Source organism: Phyllostomus hastatus, unplaced genomic scaffold, assembly GCF_019186645.2.
Source record: "Phyllostomus hastatus isolate PE091 unplaced genomic scaffold, TTU_PhHast_1.1 phas_scaffold_1066, whole genome shotgun sequence".
In the NCBI taxonomy this organism is placed as follows: Eukaryota; Metazoa; Chordata; class Mammalia; order Chiroptera; family Phyllostomidae; genus Phyllostomus; species Phyllostomus hastatus.
The window spans coordinates 32235865-32254135 of record NW_025334004.1 but is presented as its reverse complement, the minus strand read 5'-3'; the positions used below and the strand labels follow the sequence as shown (position 1 = coordinate 32254135).

Genomic DNA, 18271 nt, shown 5'->3' with positions numbered 1-18271 from the left:
AGCTGCCGGTGCCCCCGCCGACGCACTTCTCCCGAGCGTCTGTGGACCCCCCACGACTCGGGCCGCAGACGGAGTCGGTCGGACCAAAGCCGGAGTCCCCGCTGTCTCCGAGGTAAACCTTTTTCTGCCTGAGCTTCTCCAGCACTAGCAAGGGGAGCCTGCACGTGCGTCAGTCAAACACGAACGCTATTCCACGACCGTGTCAGGGGTCCGTGTGCAGAAATGAAACACCAACTCAATGTCAGAAGATCACCAAACACCTTTTTCTCTTCCCAACAAATGAACGGAATTCTCTCAAAACTGATTTTGAAAAATAAGTGAGTGAAAACAGGTTTGGGAAACTCAGTAAGTTTTAACGGCCAGGAGAAGAGGGTAGCAGGACCGAGAGGGCCTTGCGCCGTGAAATCTCTGGTCGGGGAGATGGCGTGGCCGGTGCTGCGCCTGACCCTCGACCCCGAAACCGACACACAGACGGCAGTGCGACGTGAGTCTTTGAAGCCCCCGCTCTCTGCCCTGACTCACGAACGGCGCCCCCAGTGGCATTACTGCCGCCCCTCCCCCCTGCCACCCCTTCCCTGGTGGGTCGGGTGCCCCCCTCCCCGGGGCTCCCTCCCGTTTACCCTCTAAGGTATTGGGCCTACATACAGCCGCTGTTCAGCCCAAGCCCCCGCCCCCCAAAAAAGCAGATCCCAAACAGGCCTTTTCTTTGGGGGGAAGCGGTCCGTGTGCACATCGGGGATGCGGGCGCCCGCCCTCACCTGCCCGCTGCGCACCTGGAAGGCAGGCAGATCGTCCACCCCGCTGGCCCGCCCCAGGAAGCGGTGCCGGCGTCTTCTCCGGTGTGGTCGGAGGCCTCCTTCTGTGGCCCTGTGTGGGGGGGCCCGGCCCTGGGAGGAGGGGGAGGCGGGACCCCCCAGGGGGTCCCGGGGGGCTAGCTCCTCTGTCCCCCTCCTGGAAGTACCAGAGGTGCGGGGGTGCAGGCCCTCCCTGGAAGACGGTCAGATCCGTCGTGGGCCGCAGTGCCGGGCCTTCCCTTGGCGTCCTCTCCTGCCGAGTGCAGCTACTTCCTCCAATAACGCGGAGAAGGCGTCGGGGCGCCGAGAGACGGGGCAGGCTCTCAGCAAACGGCCTCGCTGTCCCAACAGCTACTTGCCAGCGGCAATTCCTGAAGCCTCGTGGGCACACGCGTGTGCACGCACACGCACTTTCTAAAGCTCAAGGTCGTGGTTGATGATCCGCGGCCGAGCTCCCAGCAGCTGAGCGGGGAGGGTCCTGGGTCTCCCGAGTCTTCAGCCGCTGCTGCTCCAGCACCCGCCTCCACCACCCTCACTGACGAGGAGAGCGGGGGTGCAGACGGCGGCACCCAGAACCATGCTCCCTCCCTGCGGGGTGCCCAGGCCCTGCTCTCTCTCACTCCCCGGGGCGCAGGGGCACAAGCAGGAGCCCCCTTAGCGCGACGTGCGCTGGCATGTGGGCGAGTAGGTGGGGCCCGCGCCTCTGCGGCAGACCCTTGGCCACCGCCTAAGTGGACATACACTTAAGTGAGAGTGAGGGAAGCCCCCGGGGTTCCCCACGAATTCACGAGGGTCCTCGAGTTCAGTACAAGGGTCCAATTCAAGGACGTGGGGGGGCTGGAGGTGTCAGGAGGATTGGGACATTCTCAGATACGAGACTCGGTGCTTTGGGGTGAGTGGGCCGAAGACGCCTGTTTGCCTCCCTGGGCCCAGCACAGCGTGACAGTGGCCCCGGGAGGGCCGTGTCCCGTCTCGGACAGCAGAAGACTGGCAGCCAGCCCCGGCACCCCGGAGAGCCGGGCGCGGTCCAGGGTCCCAGCGCCTTCGGGGAGAAGGCGCCCCCTCCCACGCACGGCTGCCCGTGACGAGTCACTTTCCATGATGCTGCCCCTTCGCTTAGCGCTGTCAGGCGGAAATAAAGGCAGCAGAGGCACGCGGTTGTAAGGGGAAAATTGTTTCTTTAGTGCAACTGGGACCCGAGGGACAAGCGGCTGTGCCCAGGGCGGAGCCGTGGTGACGGGTTAGCGAGCGCTGTGGGAAGGAAGCTCGGCTCCGTGCGCACTGCCTGTCAGGGACCCCGCCTCCCGTCAGCCTCCTGTCGGCTGGGGACGCTGTCACCCGCTCAGAGGCAGGAGAGGCCCAGGGACACAGTGCTGTGCCCCAAGGGCCCAAGCAAGGGACTCATTGCCCCAGGGCGCAGGCTGGCTTCGCCCCACGAGCTCTGGGACCTGGGGGAGCCGCCGTCGCAGACATCGCCGCCATCGCAGTGAAATGGGGTTCGCTTTGGTGCCTGCCTCCCGAGGTGCCACCTCCCAGGGAGCAGGCGGAGGGCGGTCCCCCTCGCCGTGCCAGCGCCGAGTGCTCCGTGCACGTCCCGGGCACACTGTGTCACGCACGAGGCCCTCTCAACCGCCACCCGAGGTGGGTGCTCGCGGCTGTCGGTGCGAGCCCCCGGGAGAAAGCAGCCGAACCCACAGCCGGAGGACAGAGGCAGGAACGCTGGGGAGCGTGGACGCGAGCGGGCCAGAGAGCAGGACATGGGAGGAGGACACCAGAGGAGGACACCAGAGGAGGACACCAGAGGAGGAGGACACCGGAGGAGGAGGACACCGGAGCACCACGGCTGGGTCTTCGCCAGGGTGCAGAGACACGGGCCCCGCTCTCCCCAGACAGACCGAGAAGCGAATGGAGAAGACTCAGAGCAGGGAACTCAGGAGAGAGGGGGACGGGTGGGAGGACCTTGCCGACACCGACGAGCAGCTGGAGGAGCAGGGGGAGCCCCGCAGCTGACCCTCGGGCACCAGCCGCGGGCGGGAGGCCGCCGGCTGCCCGTGCGGCCGGGAGCCCCCTGGAACTAACTGCAGTCGGCCCTCAGCACGCGCGGCCCACAGCCACCCGTTCGCCCTTGAACACCGCGGGCTCGCACCGCACCGCACCGCACGGGACAACTGAACCGTGTGCGCCAGTCAAGAAAACTCCAGACACGGCCGACCCTCGCAGTTCAAACCCGAGGCGCTCAGGGGTCAGCGGTGCTTCCGGGACTGCGGGGCCGGAGGCGGGGCCGGGCCCGGGAGGGTGGCAACTCGGCAGTGCCATCGGGGCACGACTGTCTCTGCCCCGCCCCCCCACGCCGTGTCGCCCCGTCAAACATCTCTACGCCCCCTGCCTCCCCGGCACGGGGTGGGGGTGTGGATGGCGCCCCCCTCGCTGGGACTTGCCTGGGCCCATGAGACGAAAGCAGACCGGCACGGGCCCACCGGTCTTCCCTCCAGTGTCTCCCCGCTCCCCCATGTGCTGGCTGGGGAAGCCCGCGGGGAAACGGCGCCCCCTGCTGGGGCCCGGAGTGGCCGCGAGGGTGAGCGTGTCCCCCTCCTGCCGCGGCGGGTCAGGGAGCACGAGTGGGGATGACCCACGTGCGGGTCTAAGCCCCTCGGCCCCAGGGTCACTGGTGCCGGGGACCCAGCCACTGCCTCAGGGCCAGCGTCCGGCTGAGGCTGGTCCTCCTCGGGCCACACGGTCACGATGGGGACAAACGCCTCCTTTCTCACGTCCGTCGGGGGGGACCCAATACATCTCTCTCCTGTTCAGAGTGGGCCGTGTACCCCTCGGGACCAGTGCCAGGTGACGGGGAGGGTGAGCCCACGCTGACGGGCTGGGAAGTGAGCTGCTGGGTGGCGACCCCCAGGCATGGAGAGGAACGTAATTACTGTTCGCATTACTAGTGTCTCGACGGCCGGTGACGGTGACGGTGACGGTGAGGCTCGGGTTTACTAACATGTTCTCGGGCAGTGACCTGCTGAGGGGCCAGGCTAGGGCTCGAACCAGGTGGTCAGGTTCTAGGGACGATGTCCTCGCCACCGGGTGGCCCCGATGGGAGGGGAGGACTTGCGTCCCCCTGCTCGTCCCTTTGTCCGCAGAACCGGGACGACAGACACCTGGCGAAGGAACAACTAAGCCAAGCCCCGCCCACACGCTCAGGGAGGTGGGGGGGCTGAGCGAGCCGCCGCGCGCTCCGGGCTCCCGGTGGGTGCGGGGGGGGGGGGGGCAGGGCGGGGGGGAGTCACGGGGCGGGGGTGTCGGCCGCAGCCCTGCCCTCCGGCCCCGCAGGTCTCAGTTGGGGTCCGCTCCAGAACGGGTAGGGAAGTGCTCCTCTTCTCCCCTCAGAGGGCGACTCCGAACGCCGGCGAGGTAAGAAGTGTGCTCGTATTTTGGAAGGTCGAGAGATCGTTAACAAAACTAAATGGCTCTGTTTTGCACACGATGGTAACTCACAGACACCAGCGTGTTCCTGGCCCACTTCCGGGTGTCTCTGGGGGGCTGGCAGCAGCGTTCGAGTCTGGTTGAGATGTTTTACCTTCCCTTTTCCAGACGCCGGGGGGGGGGGCATTCCAAGTGACATACCATCACCCCAACACTGCCGCTCGGACCCTGGGAGCCCAGGGCCCTCGTCAGCACCTGCCCCCGCCCCACCCTTGACCTTCCCCAGCCTGAGCCGCATTCCCCGCGGTCTCCCGCTGGCCTGACTCCCTCGCGCCCTTCGGAGGGGAACCGCCTCCGGGCCCGGCGTCTCACCGGTGACCAGGTGGCCCAGTCCCGCCCTGCTGTGGAGAGGATCCAGCCTTGTCTCCACCGAGCCCTGCGGGAGGTCCAGGGCCCGGAAACCGGGGCCACGGGCCTGGCACCAGCGGGCGCACCCCAGTTCAGTCCTTGCCGGAGCTCAGTCCGGCCCAGTCTCCAGCCCGACCCGGGCCGGCAGGTCTCCTCTGTCCCCCGCTGCGCTCCCACCGGTGCTGCGCAACCCCCCCCCAACCCCCCAGGTTCCAGCGTGGAGCCCGGGGGGCCGCTACAGAGAGAGGCTGCACACGGACAGGCGAACCCATGGCCCCGTGCGCGCCACCCAGACGGGCCTCTGTGAAGCTCTATCGCAGGCTGGGAGGGGTAAGCTCGTTTTCAAACCAACGGGTCTCTGTCCTGACCCTTCATGGGCTTGTGCTGGGCCCCATTCCCCCAGTCCTTTTCTGGATCTCCCGGGGTTCTGTGTCCCTTGCGCGACCCGATCCTTTTCCCCGGCTAGGTGCCTCCCCGGCAGGGTCATCGTCTCCGGCTCCGTCGCCTGCGTCCATGTTGGCAGCGCTGACGCCAGCACCAGGGCCTCCCCTTCACTGGTGTCTCCCTCTCTTGGCAACCCCGGGCGCGGCTGGCTGTCTCGGGGGCAGCCTGCTCCGAGGACTCGGCTCCCTGGTTTGTTAGATTGTGAGTCTGATTCCACGCGCCCCTCCCTGTGCTGACACCGACCAGCTGCCCACACTGACCAGGACAGAGGACGCTCCGAACTGAGACCCGTGGTCACGTGGGCTCTGGGGCATCTCCCCAGACGGCATTCTGGGATTCTATTCCGGCGTTTCCCAAACACGGGCCTGTTTTAGCTGTGGACCCCGCCTTGCCCCCATTTTCTTTTTCTTTTTTTAAAGATTTTATTTATTTATTTATTTTTAGAGAGGGAAGGGAGGGAGATAGAGAGAGTGAGAGAAACATCAATGTGCAGTTGCTGGGGGCCATGGCCTGCAACCCAGGCATGTGCCCTGACTGGGAATCGAACCTGCGATGCTTTGGTTCGCAGCCCGCGCTCACTCCACTGAGCTATGCCGGCCAGGGCTCATTTTCTTTACTTCCGACGGCAAAGCCGGCCGGGAGGACAGCCGGGGCGTTCTGAGACGGTCCGCTCCGGCACCAGGGGTGTGGAAAAACCTCAGGGGCGCCGGGCCTGAGACGACTCCCCAGCCGTCCAACGTGCTCTTCGGTTCCACCCACGCCCCCTCTTCCTCAGCCGGGGGGACGAGGCAGCTGGGGACAGCCCGTTCGGCCTTGACCTCTGCATCAGATCCCCTGCGTTCCCCCCGTGGGGGGCCGTATCCAAGGCACGAAGAGCCTCGGCCGTAGCCCCCTCCTGCCCCCAGAGCCCCCCCGCCCCGCCAGGCCGGCAGCCCCAGGCCGCAGCAGGCGCCTCACCCCAGAGCTAACACAACACGGTTTCCCTTCTCTCCGCGAGCCCTCGCTTCTCGGACGCCCCTGAGAAGCCGAGGGGCGGTCCCGTCGCTGCGTTTTCGCGGCCCTCGCTGTGACTCGAGTTTACTTTTCCAGGGGACGAGCCCCCCGGGGCGGCCGACGCCCTCCGAGGTCGTCGGCGCCGCGGAGGAGCCAGCAGCACCGCGGAGGAGCTTAAAAATAGCCCTGCCTCCTGCGGGAGCTCCTCGTTCGGCGTGGAGGGCCCTCCTGTCCCGCAAGTGCGCATAATGCTAAATTGCCTGTTAACAAGTCTTTCAAAATAGCATAATTTATGCTAATTCACAAGTGCTGTCGTCTCCAGAATGATTACTTTTACCTTTAAGTTGCTGCGCTGTTCCGCTCCCCAGAGGCCGCGGGGCGGGCTCTGCACCCCGGCTTCCGAGGGGCTTCTGCGTTCACCACGGTCGCGGCTGGAGGCCGGGGTGGGGGCGGGGGTCTCCTTGGATCCGTCCGCACAGTGTGCGTGCCGGGCACCGTGGAAGCGACCCGTTGTGACCGTGGGAGGCACAGATGCCACCGGCATTGACCCGGGCCCAGGGCGGGGCAGCAGCGGGGGAACCTGGGAGCCCCCCCCCGGGCGGGCTCCCAGGGGCCCTGCTCTCTCCCTGCCCGCCCACCAGGAGAATGCCGCCAACTCCAAGGAGGACGAAAACCCGAAGACCGGCGCTGCTGCCTCTGAGGGGGCGAGTTTCAGGGGCGGCGGCCTTGCCTTCCTCGGGGACAGCGCCCCACCTGCCCTCGTCCCAGGAGGCCGGTCTGCTCTCCCCCTCGTGCACGCGGCTCTGACGCCCAGGACGCCCCTCGGCCCCTGCCCTGGGGTGAATGCTCACCTGGCCCTGTCCCCAGGATGGCTGGAGGGTGGAGTCCTTCAGGAGGGGAGGGAGGGAGGGGGAGGAAGAGGAAGAGGAGCCGAGCTCTCCTTTTGGACCCGGGGAGCCACGAGAGAATGTCCTGGGGAGGAACCAGCCGCCCCCAAACAGCCCACGAAGAGGAGCACATCCACGCGGTGAGACGCCGGGACACCCAGAGGCAAGGTGGCCCTCCGGCAGGTCCGAAACGCCACCTGGAGGCTTCCCGAAGCCGACCGGGGAGGCTGCGCCCCTGCCGAGGGCCCTTTCCTGCGCGTGCGGCTGCGGGCCACTCGGAAATGGGGGGGCAGGGGCGGTTCCGGCCCTCACGGGCAGGTCCCCGCGGCACAGGCCCCACGACCTGCCCAGGCCACTACAATCTGGCACACGCTCTGGAGCGGCTGGCCAGCCGCACTGGCCGTCATCACCCACACTCCGCCGTGCTCCGCCCTCTGCACCACGCCCCACCACACTCCATCATGCTCCGTCATGGCCCTTCATGCTCCACCATGATCCATCATGCTTCATGTTCTTCGTGCTCTTCCATTCTCTATCATGCTCCATTACATGGCAGTATGCTTCTTCATGCTCCATCATGCTCCACCATGCTCCATCATGCCCTACCACTCTTCATCATGCCCCACCACGCTCCATCATGCTCCCTCATGTTCTTCATGCTCTTCCGTTCTCTGCCACGCCCCATGACACGGCAGTACGCTCCTTCATGCCCCACCATGGTCCCTCGGCTCCACTCACAGGGGCCATGGCGCGGAGACAGGGAGGCTGTGTGGGTCCTCCCGCCCCTCACACTGGTCAGGGACACGCAGGACAAAGCCCAGGGTGGTCGCAGTGGCCTGGAGGCAGGGTAGCCTCATCCAGAGGCTTCGCAGCCCCCCCGGCCTCCCTCAGCCCGCTCCTCCGCACTGGACTCCTTCTCCCCCTGGAGCGCTCTCCCTCCCCTGACCCCCCCCACCCCATCCCCGCACCCCGGCCCCTCTGCCCACGGCTGCGCACTCCCCAGGCACCCGTGCCGAGGGCCTCTCGTCGCTGCCCTGTCGTGCCCGGTGCTCACTGCACGCGGCCTGCAGCGACCTGGACCCGACCTGGCTGTTGGCCGGTGCACGCCCTCGCCGGGCTCTGCGATCCGGGAAGGCGGCCTGGCCTCTCCCCTTCACCCGTGTGCCTGGCACGGCTCCTGACGCGGAGCCGTGCACACGCTCTGAACGACAGATGAATGCCCCAGCAGTTATGAGAAACAAGTACGAACAGGTGACATTCAGCCCTTCCCACTGCTGAAGAGAAACATGAAGGAGTGGCAGCAGCCGAACAGGCGGCAACGGGCAACCGGAACCGAGGGAGGGCAGGGAGCTGAGGCCGTGGCGTGCGGAGGCTGGAAAGAGAACAGGACGCCCTCTGGGGGGAGCGGGGGGCGATCATGGGTGCTGCAGGGGGTGCTGCAGGGGGCACTCATGGGTGCTGCAGGGGGCACTCATGGGTCCTGCAGGGGGCGCTCACGGGTGCTGCGGGGCCCCGGGGATGCCCCTGCTGTGGGCCCCACGTCCCTGCAGGCCCTGCGTTTAGGTCGTCCGTCCGAGGACCTGAAGGCGGCAGTGGCTTCTCCGTGCTGGTGAGAGACAGACAGGCGGCGCCAATTTGAGCTTATTTGGGAGCAAAGACTTACTGCCCAGCAGGGTCCCTGTTAAGTTTTTCTAAGCCATTACCAACTGAACAGATGTTTAAATAATTCAAAAAGGGCAGATTGGAAAGCAGGAAAAAAAAGTAAAATTCCCCAAACAGACTTTAAAAAGTAAGTCAATTACTAAAAAGTAATTAGAGATAAAACTAAAAAGCCAGAGCTGAAATCCATTACACCAGCAAAGGCTCTGGCGAGCAGGAGGGCAAAGCCGGATACCATCAAAGAGTCCAGAGCCAGAGATAATGAAGAAGATCACATCTTACATAGAAAAGTCTTAACATTGATTAAAAAATAATTTCTCTAAATACTGGGAAGCAGTCTTTGAGCACCAAGAGTGGCTTTTAAATAAGAAAAAGACTTTTCTGCTTGTAAAATCCAGCTTCTACACTACCTTCTTTTAATGAAGATTTGAGCAAAGCACATGCTAAACTGGGTAGTTAAAATAAAGATGAATTAGTCATGAATTAGTTAGAGACCATAAAGCACTCTGGAAGGCAGAAGCATAAAACCACAATGTGAGCGTGTGAGGGCTACATTTGGCTTTGAGCTTCCTGGCAGCCAAAGCAAAAAGAGAACACAAGCCCCTCCCCGCTCCTGACTTAGAGCATGCCTCCTCGACAAGGCCAAATCCCCCCCGGGGGTGAAACTGGTTCTTGGGGGACAACAAAAATCTTACTTTGTTTCGGGATGAGACACATACATATAAAGTACCTAAGTAGATACATACTCTTTCCACACTATTGAAATTTAACTGTAAAGAATGATTAGAAAAAAATGCCTTGAAAGGCTGGCTGTCTGGGAGGCAAGAAACGAGGCTGAGAAACACTGTCACCGATCGGAAGGAACACGCCAGTGCATCCGGAGAGGCAAGCTGTGCCTCGTGCCTCGTTCCAGAAGGAACGTGTCCAGGACACGCCAGGCGACACAGATGCCAGTTTCGCTGTGATGATGGTTTCCAGTCCAACCCTGATTTAAAGGTGAAGAAATGTTGTGTCTGTAGAGTTTGAAGTTCACTCTTTTGTGAGTATATTTGCACATGTATCATTTGATATTAGGCAATTCCTGTAATGTGCAAAATGTGTCCGCTGTGCCATTTCTCACTGTTGTGTTCACCATGTACTTTCTACCTCCAGACACCAACCTGGGGTTTCTGGCAGCTGTTGGGGCGAGAGGGGATCCAGACAGAGTGTCGAGTGTGGGGATTATCCAGGAGGACGTCCAGGAGGAGGCAGTGGTAAGGAGCAGGGAAGAACTACAACCCAGACGCCATTCTAGAATAAATACTACCATCTTCCACAGGGCCAGGAGCTATTTTTTACAATTTTTGGAGACTGCTCATGCGATAGGAACTGCGGCTCACCCCACAATGAGCCACCCCCAGGGGCTGGCCTCTCCCACGCTCTCCCGGGTGCTGTGCCAGTGCAATTATTTCAGGGTCGTGGACAGTACCCGACCTCTACCATACTCAACAGAGGGTAAGTATTTATCTTGGTCAAAGAGTGAGGGTTCGCACAGGAGAAACTCCATACCCACGCGTGTCTAGCATGCCCAAGGGTGGGGCGGGTTCTCACAGCAAGCACGAGTAACCGGGGTCAGCTCAACAAGGACAGAGGGGCCGTCCGAGTGTCTGGGGCTCTGGGGCAGCCACCTGCGTGCAGGAGGCGGAGAGGCACACCCGTGTTTTCCTCACGCTCTCAAAAACACGGAGTGACACAGACGTTCGTGCGGAGTGGGAAGAGCTGGACAGAAGCCTACATGCAGTGAGACAACCATGTTGTGAAGACAACCACATGCGATTCAGAAAAACACCAGACGAGGCAGCAACTGTGGGGGTGGGTGGAAGGGTCTCTTTCTATGTGTGTGACCTGTTCCTTTAAGTTGAACAGAAGTAAGTGGCGGTTTAGGGAACACGAGGAATGGGTGGCCCAAAGAAGCCACGGAACCGAGTTGCCCGGGGCTCGCTAGCGGACACTCGGCCGGAAGGAGGGCTTTTCCGTGAACCTGCTCACCAGGGGCACGCTTTGGAGGGGCCCAGGGGGACGCGGTGCACAGGCAGAGCAGGGCCCCACCGCCTGCCTGTGTCTTGCCTCCGAAGAAGCAGAGAAAGCTCCGAAGCCTGATGCGTCTCCAGGTACAAGGCAGATCCCACCCAGCGGAGCCTTCTCTCCACTCTGCAGCGGTGAGACCGATGGGAGGCAGAAGCGAGGGCAGGCGCAGCCCCGGGTGGGGCGCGGGCGGAGGGCTGCGGCCCGCAGCCCGCAGGGGCGGTTGTGCTCCGCTCTCTCCGCGAGGCCATGCAGACACGCGGAGCGCCGTGGGGGATGGGGGGGGGGCGAGCAGGGGGCGCATCTGGGGCCCGGCCAGAGCGCATTAAACCGCGAAGACGGAGGACAGGGGAAGGCCGGCACGAACCTGCGTGTGGGCCGCAGCGCCGTTTCAGAAGGCAGCGACCAAGGGCGCCGTCTGCCTTCTGCCTCGGGGGACCAAAACCGACTGCTCAGACGCGGTGAGTCTTTTTAAATAGTATTTTATTTTTCATCGTCAATGATTAACACTGGAGCCTAGTAGGGGGATATCGTGATCGCAGTGCATACAAAAATATAGATGATAGAGTACAAATATTAGGTTATACAAAGTTAGTTTTTTAAATCATCGTTCACCGACATTTTCAGAGCTTTGGAAAAACACAACAGAACTTAATTTTGATTTTTTTTTTACATTTCCAGCAGTTAAAAACGAAGGACACGTGTCGAGAACCATCTGCGGACGCCTGTTACATACAGCACACGGGAGGACCGGCACGAGGGAAAGGCGCACGGTATGTACACACACACACACACGTCTGTGCACGGGACGGCCGCGCGTGCGCCCTGCCTTTAGCGAGCGCGGGGCTCGCTCTCCCCGCACTCGCAGCCAGCTCCCCGCTCGCCCGACCCGGTGTCTTTAATGCCGTCTCCACCCCATAAATTAGTAACTGTTCAGTAGCCGAGAAATACCCTACCTTAAATTAGACCGAAGGCGATCAGGCCCTCCCCTGAAAGGCGCGACCCGAACTGCCAGGTGCAGGTGGACACACAGGGACCCAGCAGGAAGTCGCACCACGCTTGCGCGCGGCAAGGGGGCGGGGCAACAGCGTGCACGCGGGAGCGGGGGCGTGGCCACCGTGAAGATGCAGCTTCGGAAGCTCCGGCTGCTCGGTCCTCGGAGATGAAGGCGAGGGCCTGACTCCTCCCGCTGCGCTCGGCTCGGCGCCACCTCGCTCCTCGCCAACGCGTCACTTGGCACAGGAAGCAAGGGTTTCGGGCAAGACTGGGGCTCTCTCAGGAAGGGCCCGCTCAGGAGCCCCCGGTTTTGATAAACGCACCAGGACGTCCCAGACCCACACCCCTCTTGCTTCCCAGTACTGAAGGCCACGCGCTCCGAGCTGCGGGCGCACCCCTCTGGAGGACAAGCGAGTGCCCCAAATGTCAGACGTCACGGGTCCCGCGAGGTAAACGCCAGACGCAGAGGGGGACGGGGCAGGAGAGACGGCGCGTGCTCTCCGGTCACTGCACGATGCCGGAGTCCACCGAGGTCTGCTTCCGCGTGGTCTTCGGCGGGGGAGGCGGCGGGGTTTTGCTGGGCAGCGGAGGTGGCAGGTGCTGGAAGACAGGAATGAGGGGCGCACGTTACTGACGCTCTGATAGGAAAGCGGCGTCTCCCGGCGGGGTCGGTCCTGGCCCCGTGGCAGGGAGGGAGAGGTGGCCGACGCCCCTGGGTGGGGACTGCCTTCCCCGCATGCCGTGGGGCTGGCAGGCGGGTGACACTCAGGACCGGGCTGCAGCTGTCTCGGCCGAAGTGCATTTCACAGAGCCCCCCCGCCGTCCGCACAGCGCCTGGAAGGACAGCCACCGCTGTGTGTGCCCCGGAAAAGAGCTGATGTCCGAACTGGGCAGCGCGATGCCTAAGAGCACGTGAACGTGGGCGCAGCAGGACCCAGGGTCACCCAGGCAGCGCTGTGATGTCCCTGCTGAGCCTGCCTCCATGAGGGCCGGCGGGTCCCACCCCTCGCCCCTACAGATGCCTGCAAACTGGCTAGGGACAGGCAAGTGCTTGCAGATGCTCCCGGAAGGGGGAGGGGGCACCCTCCCTTGGGCTCTGGACTGGAAAGGCCACAGGAAGGAGCTGGGTGAACTGGAGTGGCACCTGCGGCCACTGTCCAAGTGACCCATTTACAAGGCAGTTTTTCACCTCGTGTCTCCTGAAACTGCAGATGGCGGGGGACGAACCAAGTTAGTCGGGTGTTTAAGCTCCTCAGGAGGGAGGGACTGTAAATAGGGAAGATGTTATCACGGCCACGGGCAGGCTGGGTTGGCCCCGGGACCAGCGGTTCCTTCCCTGAGAGCTGAGAATGGAGTCACCACTGTAGAGGTGATAGAAAAGCCCGTTTACCAGGCCTGATAGGAGCAGAGGGCTGGGGGCGGGGGCGTCCCCTCTGGCTTTGGCACCCTCCCGCACCGCAGGCACCTGCCACACAGGACGCGCCACTGGGAGCTGGCCAAATAGGTAACTGAGTGAATCAGTGCACCAGCGAACGGACGGGACGGGTGGGTGCCCAGGTGGACGGGCCAGGTAAGCGGGCGCACGGCACAGGTGTGGCAGACCGGGCGGGACCCCAGAGCGCCGTCACCGGAGGGTGAGGGAGGACCGAACGGCCTCTCCACGGAGGGTCACATTCAGCTCAAGGTGGGAAGTTTCAAGGACAGAAGGGTGACACTGCCGTCGGTCATTCACTGCGCATTTCCTCCGGATTTGCAGGCAGTGACACACTAAAGTGACCCGGCGGTTCACGCAGAGGAGGGAGTGGGTGTATGCAGAAAGACGACAGGAACAATGGTATTCAGGCTTCACAAAAGGGGACATAAACTAGACTTTACGTCAGTAAGACAGGTCCCACGAAACACCTCCTTCGAGGTCCGATGAAACGATTGTTTGCATGTTGTGACCCTTGTCAGGGTTTTTTGGTTTGTTTTTGGTGATGCAAGCACCAGATTTAAGCTTCGAAGACGGCTTTCTGAGCGAGCACACGGCCGCCCAGGGCTTGAGGGCCGGTCACCGCCCCGCTGAAGCCCTTGTGTTAGGGACCTTGATCGATTTTAGTAACTGACCACTTGGGCCATTTCCCCCTTCCCATGGTGGAGTTCCTGCTCTTGCCTTTGAAGTTCACGGGTGAAGAGCGAGCCCACGGAGGCCCCAGAAACCTGAGCCCCGGGCCCTGCGGTCCGCTCTTTGCCTACCGGCGGCCACTCAGTGTGGCCTCAGGTGTGCTGCGATTTCCAGGTCAGCGGGTTCCCCGGAGGTCGCTGTGCGCCCTGGTTGTGACAGGCTGACGTGGCATGAAACCCGGGGTCAATGGAGAGCCGTCGGGGGCCGGGCTGATGCTGTCCTGACTAGGGAGGGTGTGGGCTGCAAGCCCAGGGCTGACCCCTGAGGGTGACAGGCTATCTATGGGTCACCCCCCGGGAGGGGAACAGTTGTTCTCCCGGGACAGCTCGCAGGGTCTTCGCAAAGGGAGGACCCTGGGAACTTGTCAGCCAGCACGCTGGTGACGGTGATGTGGGAGCTGTGTCCGGGGAGCCGAGGGAAAAACGTGGTGCCCCGAGGCGACCGATCGGTAACCCGGACGGACGTGCTCACGCGTCCAGGTCCAGAATTTACAGTGCCCTGGTGCAGGGAGACCGGCGGGACAGTCCCGCTTTTCTGGTGGACCAGAGGAAGTAAAGATCTCATTGGTGCCCTGGCTGGCGTAGCTCAGTGGATTGAGCATAGGCTGCGAACCAAAGCATCGCAGGTTCGATTCCCAGTCAGGGCACATGCCTGGGTTGCAGGCCACGGCCCCCAGCAACCACATATGGATGTTTCTCTCTCTCTCTCTCTTTCTCCTTCCCTTCCCTCTCTGAATATAAATAAATAAAATCTAAAAAAAAAAAATTGTCTCATTGGTTAACTAAGCTGCTAGGAAAACGACACCCCGGCCAATCAATGTGCTGGTTGGACTCCCAGTGTCTCCTTCTGTTCCAACGTGTGCTTGGTTGGCGAGCCTTCGTGGCCCTCGCAGCACAAACAATTCCAGCCTCTGAAAAGCCACCGTGGGGTCCTGCCTCCAGGGCGGGTTCCCCATCGTGGCATCTCGAGGGGCAATGGGCCCATCAGAGCGGCACTGCCACCTCAGAGGGACAGTCGTCCTTCCAGCCTCAAAGATGAAGCCCCACTCTCGGGTTTGATTTTCTTACGCGAGAGCCACGAACCCATCAGACACACGGACTGTGCCTGAACCCCTCTCTCACCGGAGGAGTATTACCTGCACTTGCAGAGTGCACGGTGAAAAGGCTCCCTAAGGAGAAGTGTGAGAATTTATTCTGCCTTTTTTAAGGGGGAAAAAAGCACGCCTTTGGTTGTGAGAACTCACAGCCACTAAACCACCTCGTGTTTTCAGGGTCCCACAGGAGCTCCGGGTCGCAGTCACTGGGTGGAGGCTGAGCAGACGCGCCACGCGCCCCTCCACGGCACGCTGCCCTCCGCACGCGGCTGGGCCGCTGAGCTGCCAAGAGCCCCCCACGTGACAGCGGCCCGGAGACCAGGAGAGGAGCGTGGTGGGGCGGGAAAGAACGCGACGGGGCTGTGGACGGTAGCAGGGCTGGGTTAAACGGCCTTGGAAGCCTTTCAGCCACTGTTCTCATTGGCAGGCAGGCCCTGGGGCGCTCAGCACCGGGCCCAGCGGACAAGGTCAACGACTAGAAGAGGGTGCCAGCCTCACGGCATCAGCCTGTGGCGGCCAGCACCCCGCATCTCGATGGGGCGGGGTTCCGGAGAGGCCCAGCCGGGGGCAGATGGCCTTGGGGCTCTGGGCTTCGCCCAAGTTGGAGACAAATCCTGCAGACTGTCTGAGTGGCGAGTGCCTGTCTGCCCCCAGCATGGGGCTGGCGCTCCCGGAGGAGCTGTTGGGATAAGGGCGTCCCCAGGGCCAGGCTGGTCCCCAACAGCAGCATGTCCCCATGCGGTGTGACATCGGCCAGCGACTTACAAAGGTCAAACGTCTTCCTAGAAAAGCTACTCATCAAAATCAAGCTTCCACGAGAACCGCACCTCCAGTGGCATGACCTCCAGGGTCATGGGGTCTGCCCTTCGATCTGCCCACCATCAGGAACATCACTCCCCACCCCCCCCCCGTCCTGAGGCCACATCTGGACGGGTGCCCCTCGTGCAGTGATGACAACAGGACCGGAGTGCACAGACAGAGCTGTGACCCCATGGCCTCTCCAGTCAAGGCCAAGCCGGGGCCCGCCCCACGTGGACACACTCTCGTCAGGGAGGGGCAGCGATTCCGTGGGGGAAGAGGTAAGGACGCACGTCTCAGGGGCCGACTCACCCTCTGGTGCGGGGGCGGCGGGGGGGGCACCGGGGAGCCCACCAGGTCCTGGGTCTCCATCAGGTTCCCGTAGTCAGCCGTGCTGCCTTTCAGGGGCAGAGGCGGCGGGACCTCGGCCATGTCCACCCCGGTCATGGTCATGCCGTTCAGCTCCAAACCTGGGGAACCGGAGGGACTGAACATCGAACCCACATCCTCTGGCGTGGAGGCACGGGGGCGGGGGGGTGGGGGGGGCTGCGCTCCACTCTGCTCCTCTGGAGCAGCGGGGAGGTGGGAAGGCTCGATCCCGGGGCGGTGCTCGCCAGCGGGGCAGAGAGGAGAGCGAGGGGGGCACGGGCAGAGGGGGCAGGGGGCCGGGTCCCCTCCTACAGGCCTGTTCTAGAAAGACAGCACCAGGCACCGTGAGGCACCTAAACCAGGGCTCGAATCCACTGTAAAAACGGCCACGTCACCTTGGGGTCCCTTCTGATCCCTCCCGGGGTCCCCTCGCTTCTGGGGCCCTGACGCAGCTGGGTGTCACCGGGACAGTCTCCACCTGCAGTTCCCAGAGCCCAGCGGCCTCTGTCCCCAGCCCTGCGTGGCGGTTACGGGAGAACGTCACTGAGCAAGGTCTGGCAACGCGGCGCCGCCGGGAGCCGCTGCTCAGCGGGGGAGCGCGACCACGGGACTCAGGGTTGTCAGCAGCCGGGGGATGCACAGCCGCTCTTTAAAGTCAGGGAGGAAAGTGGCCGTTCACGGACAGAGAAATGGAATGATCGTCAGGACTCTCGGCCCTTGTTGCGACTCTGAGAATTTGTTTTCTTTCGGTACTAAAGGGGAAAGAAAACTGACATTTTTGCTGACGGGTCTCTTTGAGAGTTTTCCCGACGATGACCTATCTGTTGAAATCTCCTCCACTAGGACAACCGTCCCCAGGCAGAACTGTGTCAGTGGGCGTGGAAGACCTGCTGGGGGTGGGGGGCAGGGGAACTGAATGGGGGGGCACGGAGAAGGGTCTGGTTGAGGGGCAGCCCTGTGGCTGGCTGGCTGGCTGCTTTAATCGCGGGAGAACATGAGGAACGCAAAACCCGCCGTTTCAGCCACTTCAAGTGCACAGAGCAGCGGCATTTGTTACATTTCTACTGCTGTGCGGCCACCACCGCGGTCTGTTTCCAAACCTCTGTTGCCTCCCCAGCACGGTCCCCACCCACAGGGCGCCCTGCATCCGCTCCCCTGCGCACAGCCGGCTGAGGGCCAGGCCGGGCGGGGGCTGCCGCCCTGCTGCCCCCCGGGGGTGGGAGTGGCCACCCATCGTCGTTGAGGCTCCGGTGGGGGTAGGGGTGGGGCGGGGTGGCGGGGGGTGCAGGGCGTGCCCCGAGGCTGGACTCCGAGGACGTCCCACTCACTGGACTGCAGGCTGAAGCTGAGCTTGGCCCGCGGCATGACCGGAGGGGGGGTCTGCTGGGCTGGCGGCGAGGACGGGGACACCGAGAAGCGCCTCTCGCTCCCGAGGACGCTGATCACCTGGCTCTTCGGCCTCTGGGGCCGCAGGGGGCTTATCTGTATGGGGCGGGGGGACAGAAAGCGCGCAGTGAGGGGCTGCCCGGGGCTGCGGCGTGCCGCCTGCGCGAGTCCCAACAACGCCCAGGGCCCACGAATAATGGGACCTTGCCCGGCCACGGGGTCTCTGCAGGTGGCCGAGCTGAGGTCATTAGGGGTGGCCCCAATCCAGTAAGACCGATGGATGTCCTTATCAAAGGGGCATTTTGGTGCAGACATGCACACGGGGACACCATGCGACATGCAGAGATCAGGGCGACGGCTCTACAAGCCAGGGAACCCCGAGAGTGCCAGGGAGGCCCCAGAAGCCGGGGGAGGGACAGAACACGTGGTCCCACACACACTGTGGACGTCTGGTGTCCCGAGCGAGATCACCCAGACACGGCCGGGGAGGCCACGGGGGACCGTGTGGAGGGTGGAGGCCGGCGGAGGGGCGTCGGGCCTGGGTCCCAGCAGCTCGGAGCCCTGGGCAGTCCGGGGGGCTGCGCGGTTGCTGGTCGGGAAGAGGCCACCCAGCACGGAGCACTGGAGGCTCCGACAGCACCACGCTCCTGCGCGTCTCTGGAGACATCGGTGGGGAGGGAGGGGCCCAGGGACGTGTGGGCGCTGCTTGGTCCCCCGGGATGGAAGACGTGGTGAGAGGCAGACGCGGGGACAGCGCCTGCAGCGCTGGGCTCGGTCAGGGAGGGGTGCGGGAGAC

The 18271-nt window shown here is 63.1% G+C and overlaps 1 protein-coding gene across 2 annotated transcripts in view; it reads right to left on the bottom strand.

The window, feature by feature from the left end:
* Positions 1-11135: 11135 nt before the first annotated feature.
* DOCK1 (dedicator of cytokinesis 1) overlaps positions 11136-18271 on the bottom strand; it is a 345843-nt gene continuing 338707 nt past the window's right edge. For both annotated transcript variants that reach the window (XM_045853767.1, XM_045853768.1), the window contains exons 50-52: positions 17418-17571; positions 16033-16190; positions 11136-12265 (exon numbers count right to left, since the gene is read on the bottom strand). In XM_045853767.1, coding sequence (XP_045709723.1) covers positions 12170-12265; positions 16033-16190; positions 17418-17571 — 408 coding nt within the window. In that variant the 3' untranslated portion in view covers positions 11136-12169. The remainder of the gene's footprint in view (positions 12266-16032; positions 16191-17417; positions 17572-18271) is intronic.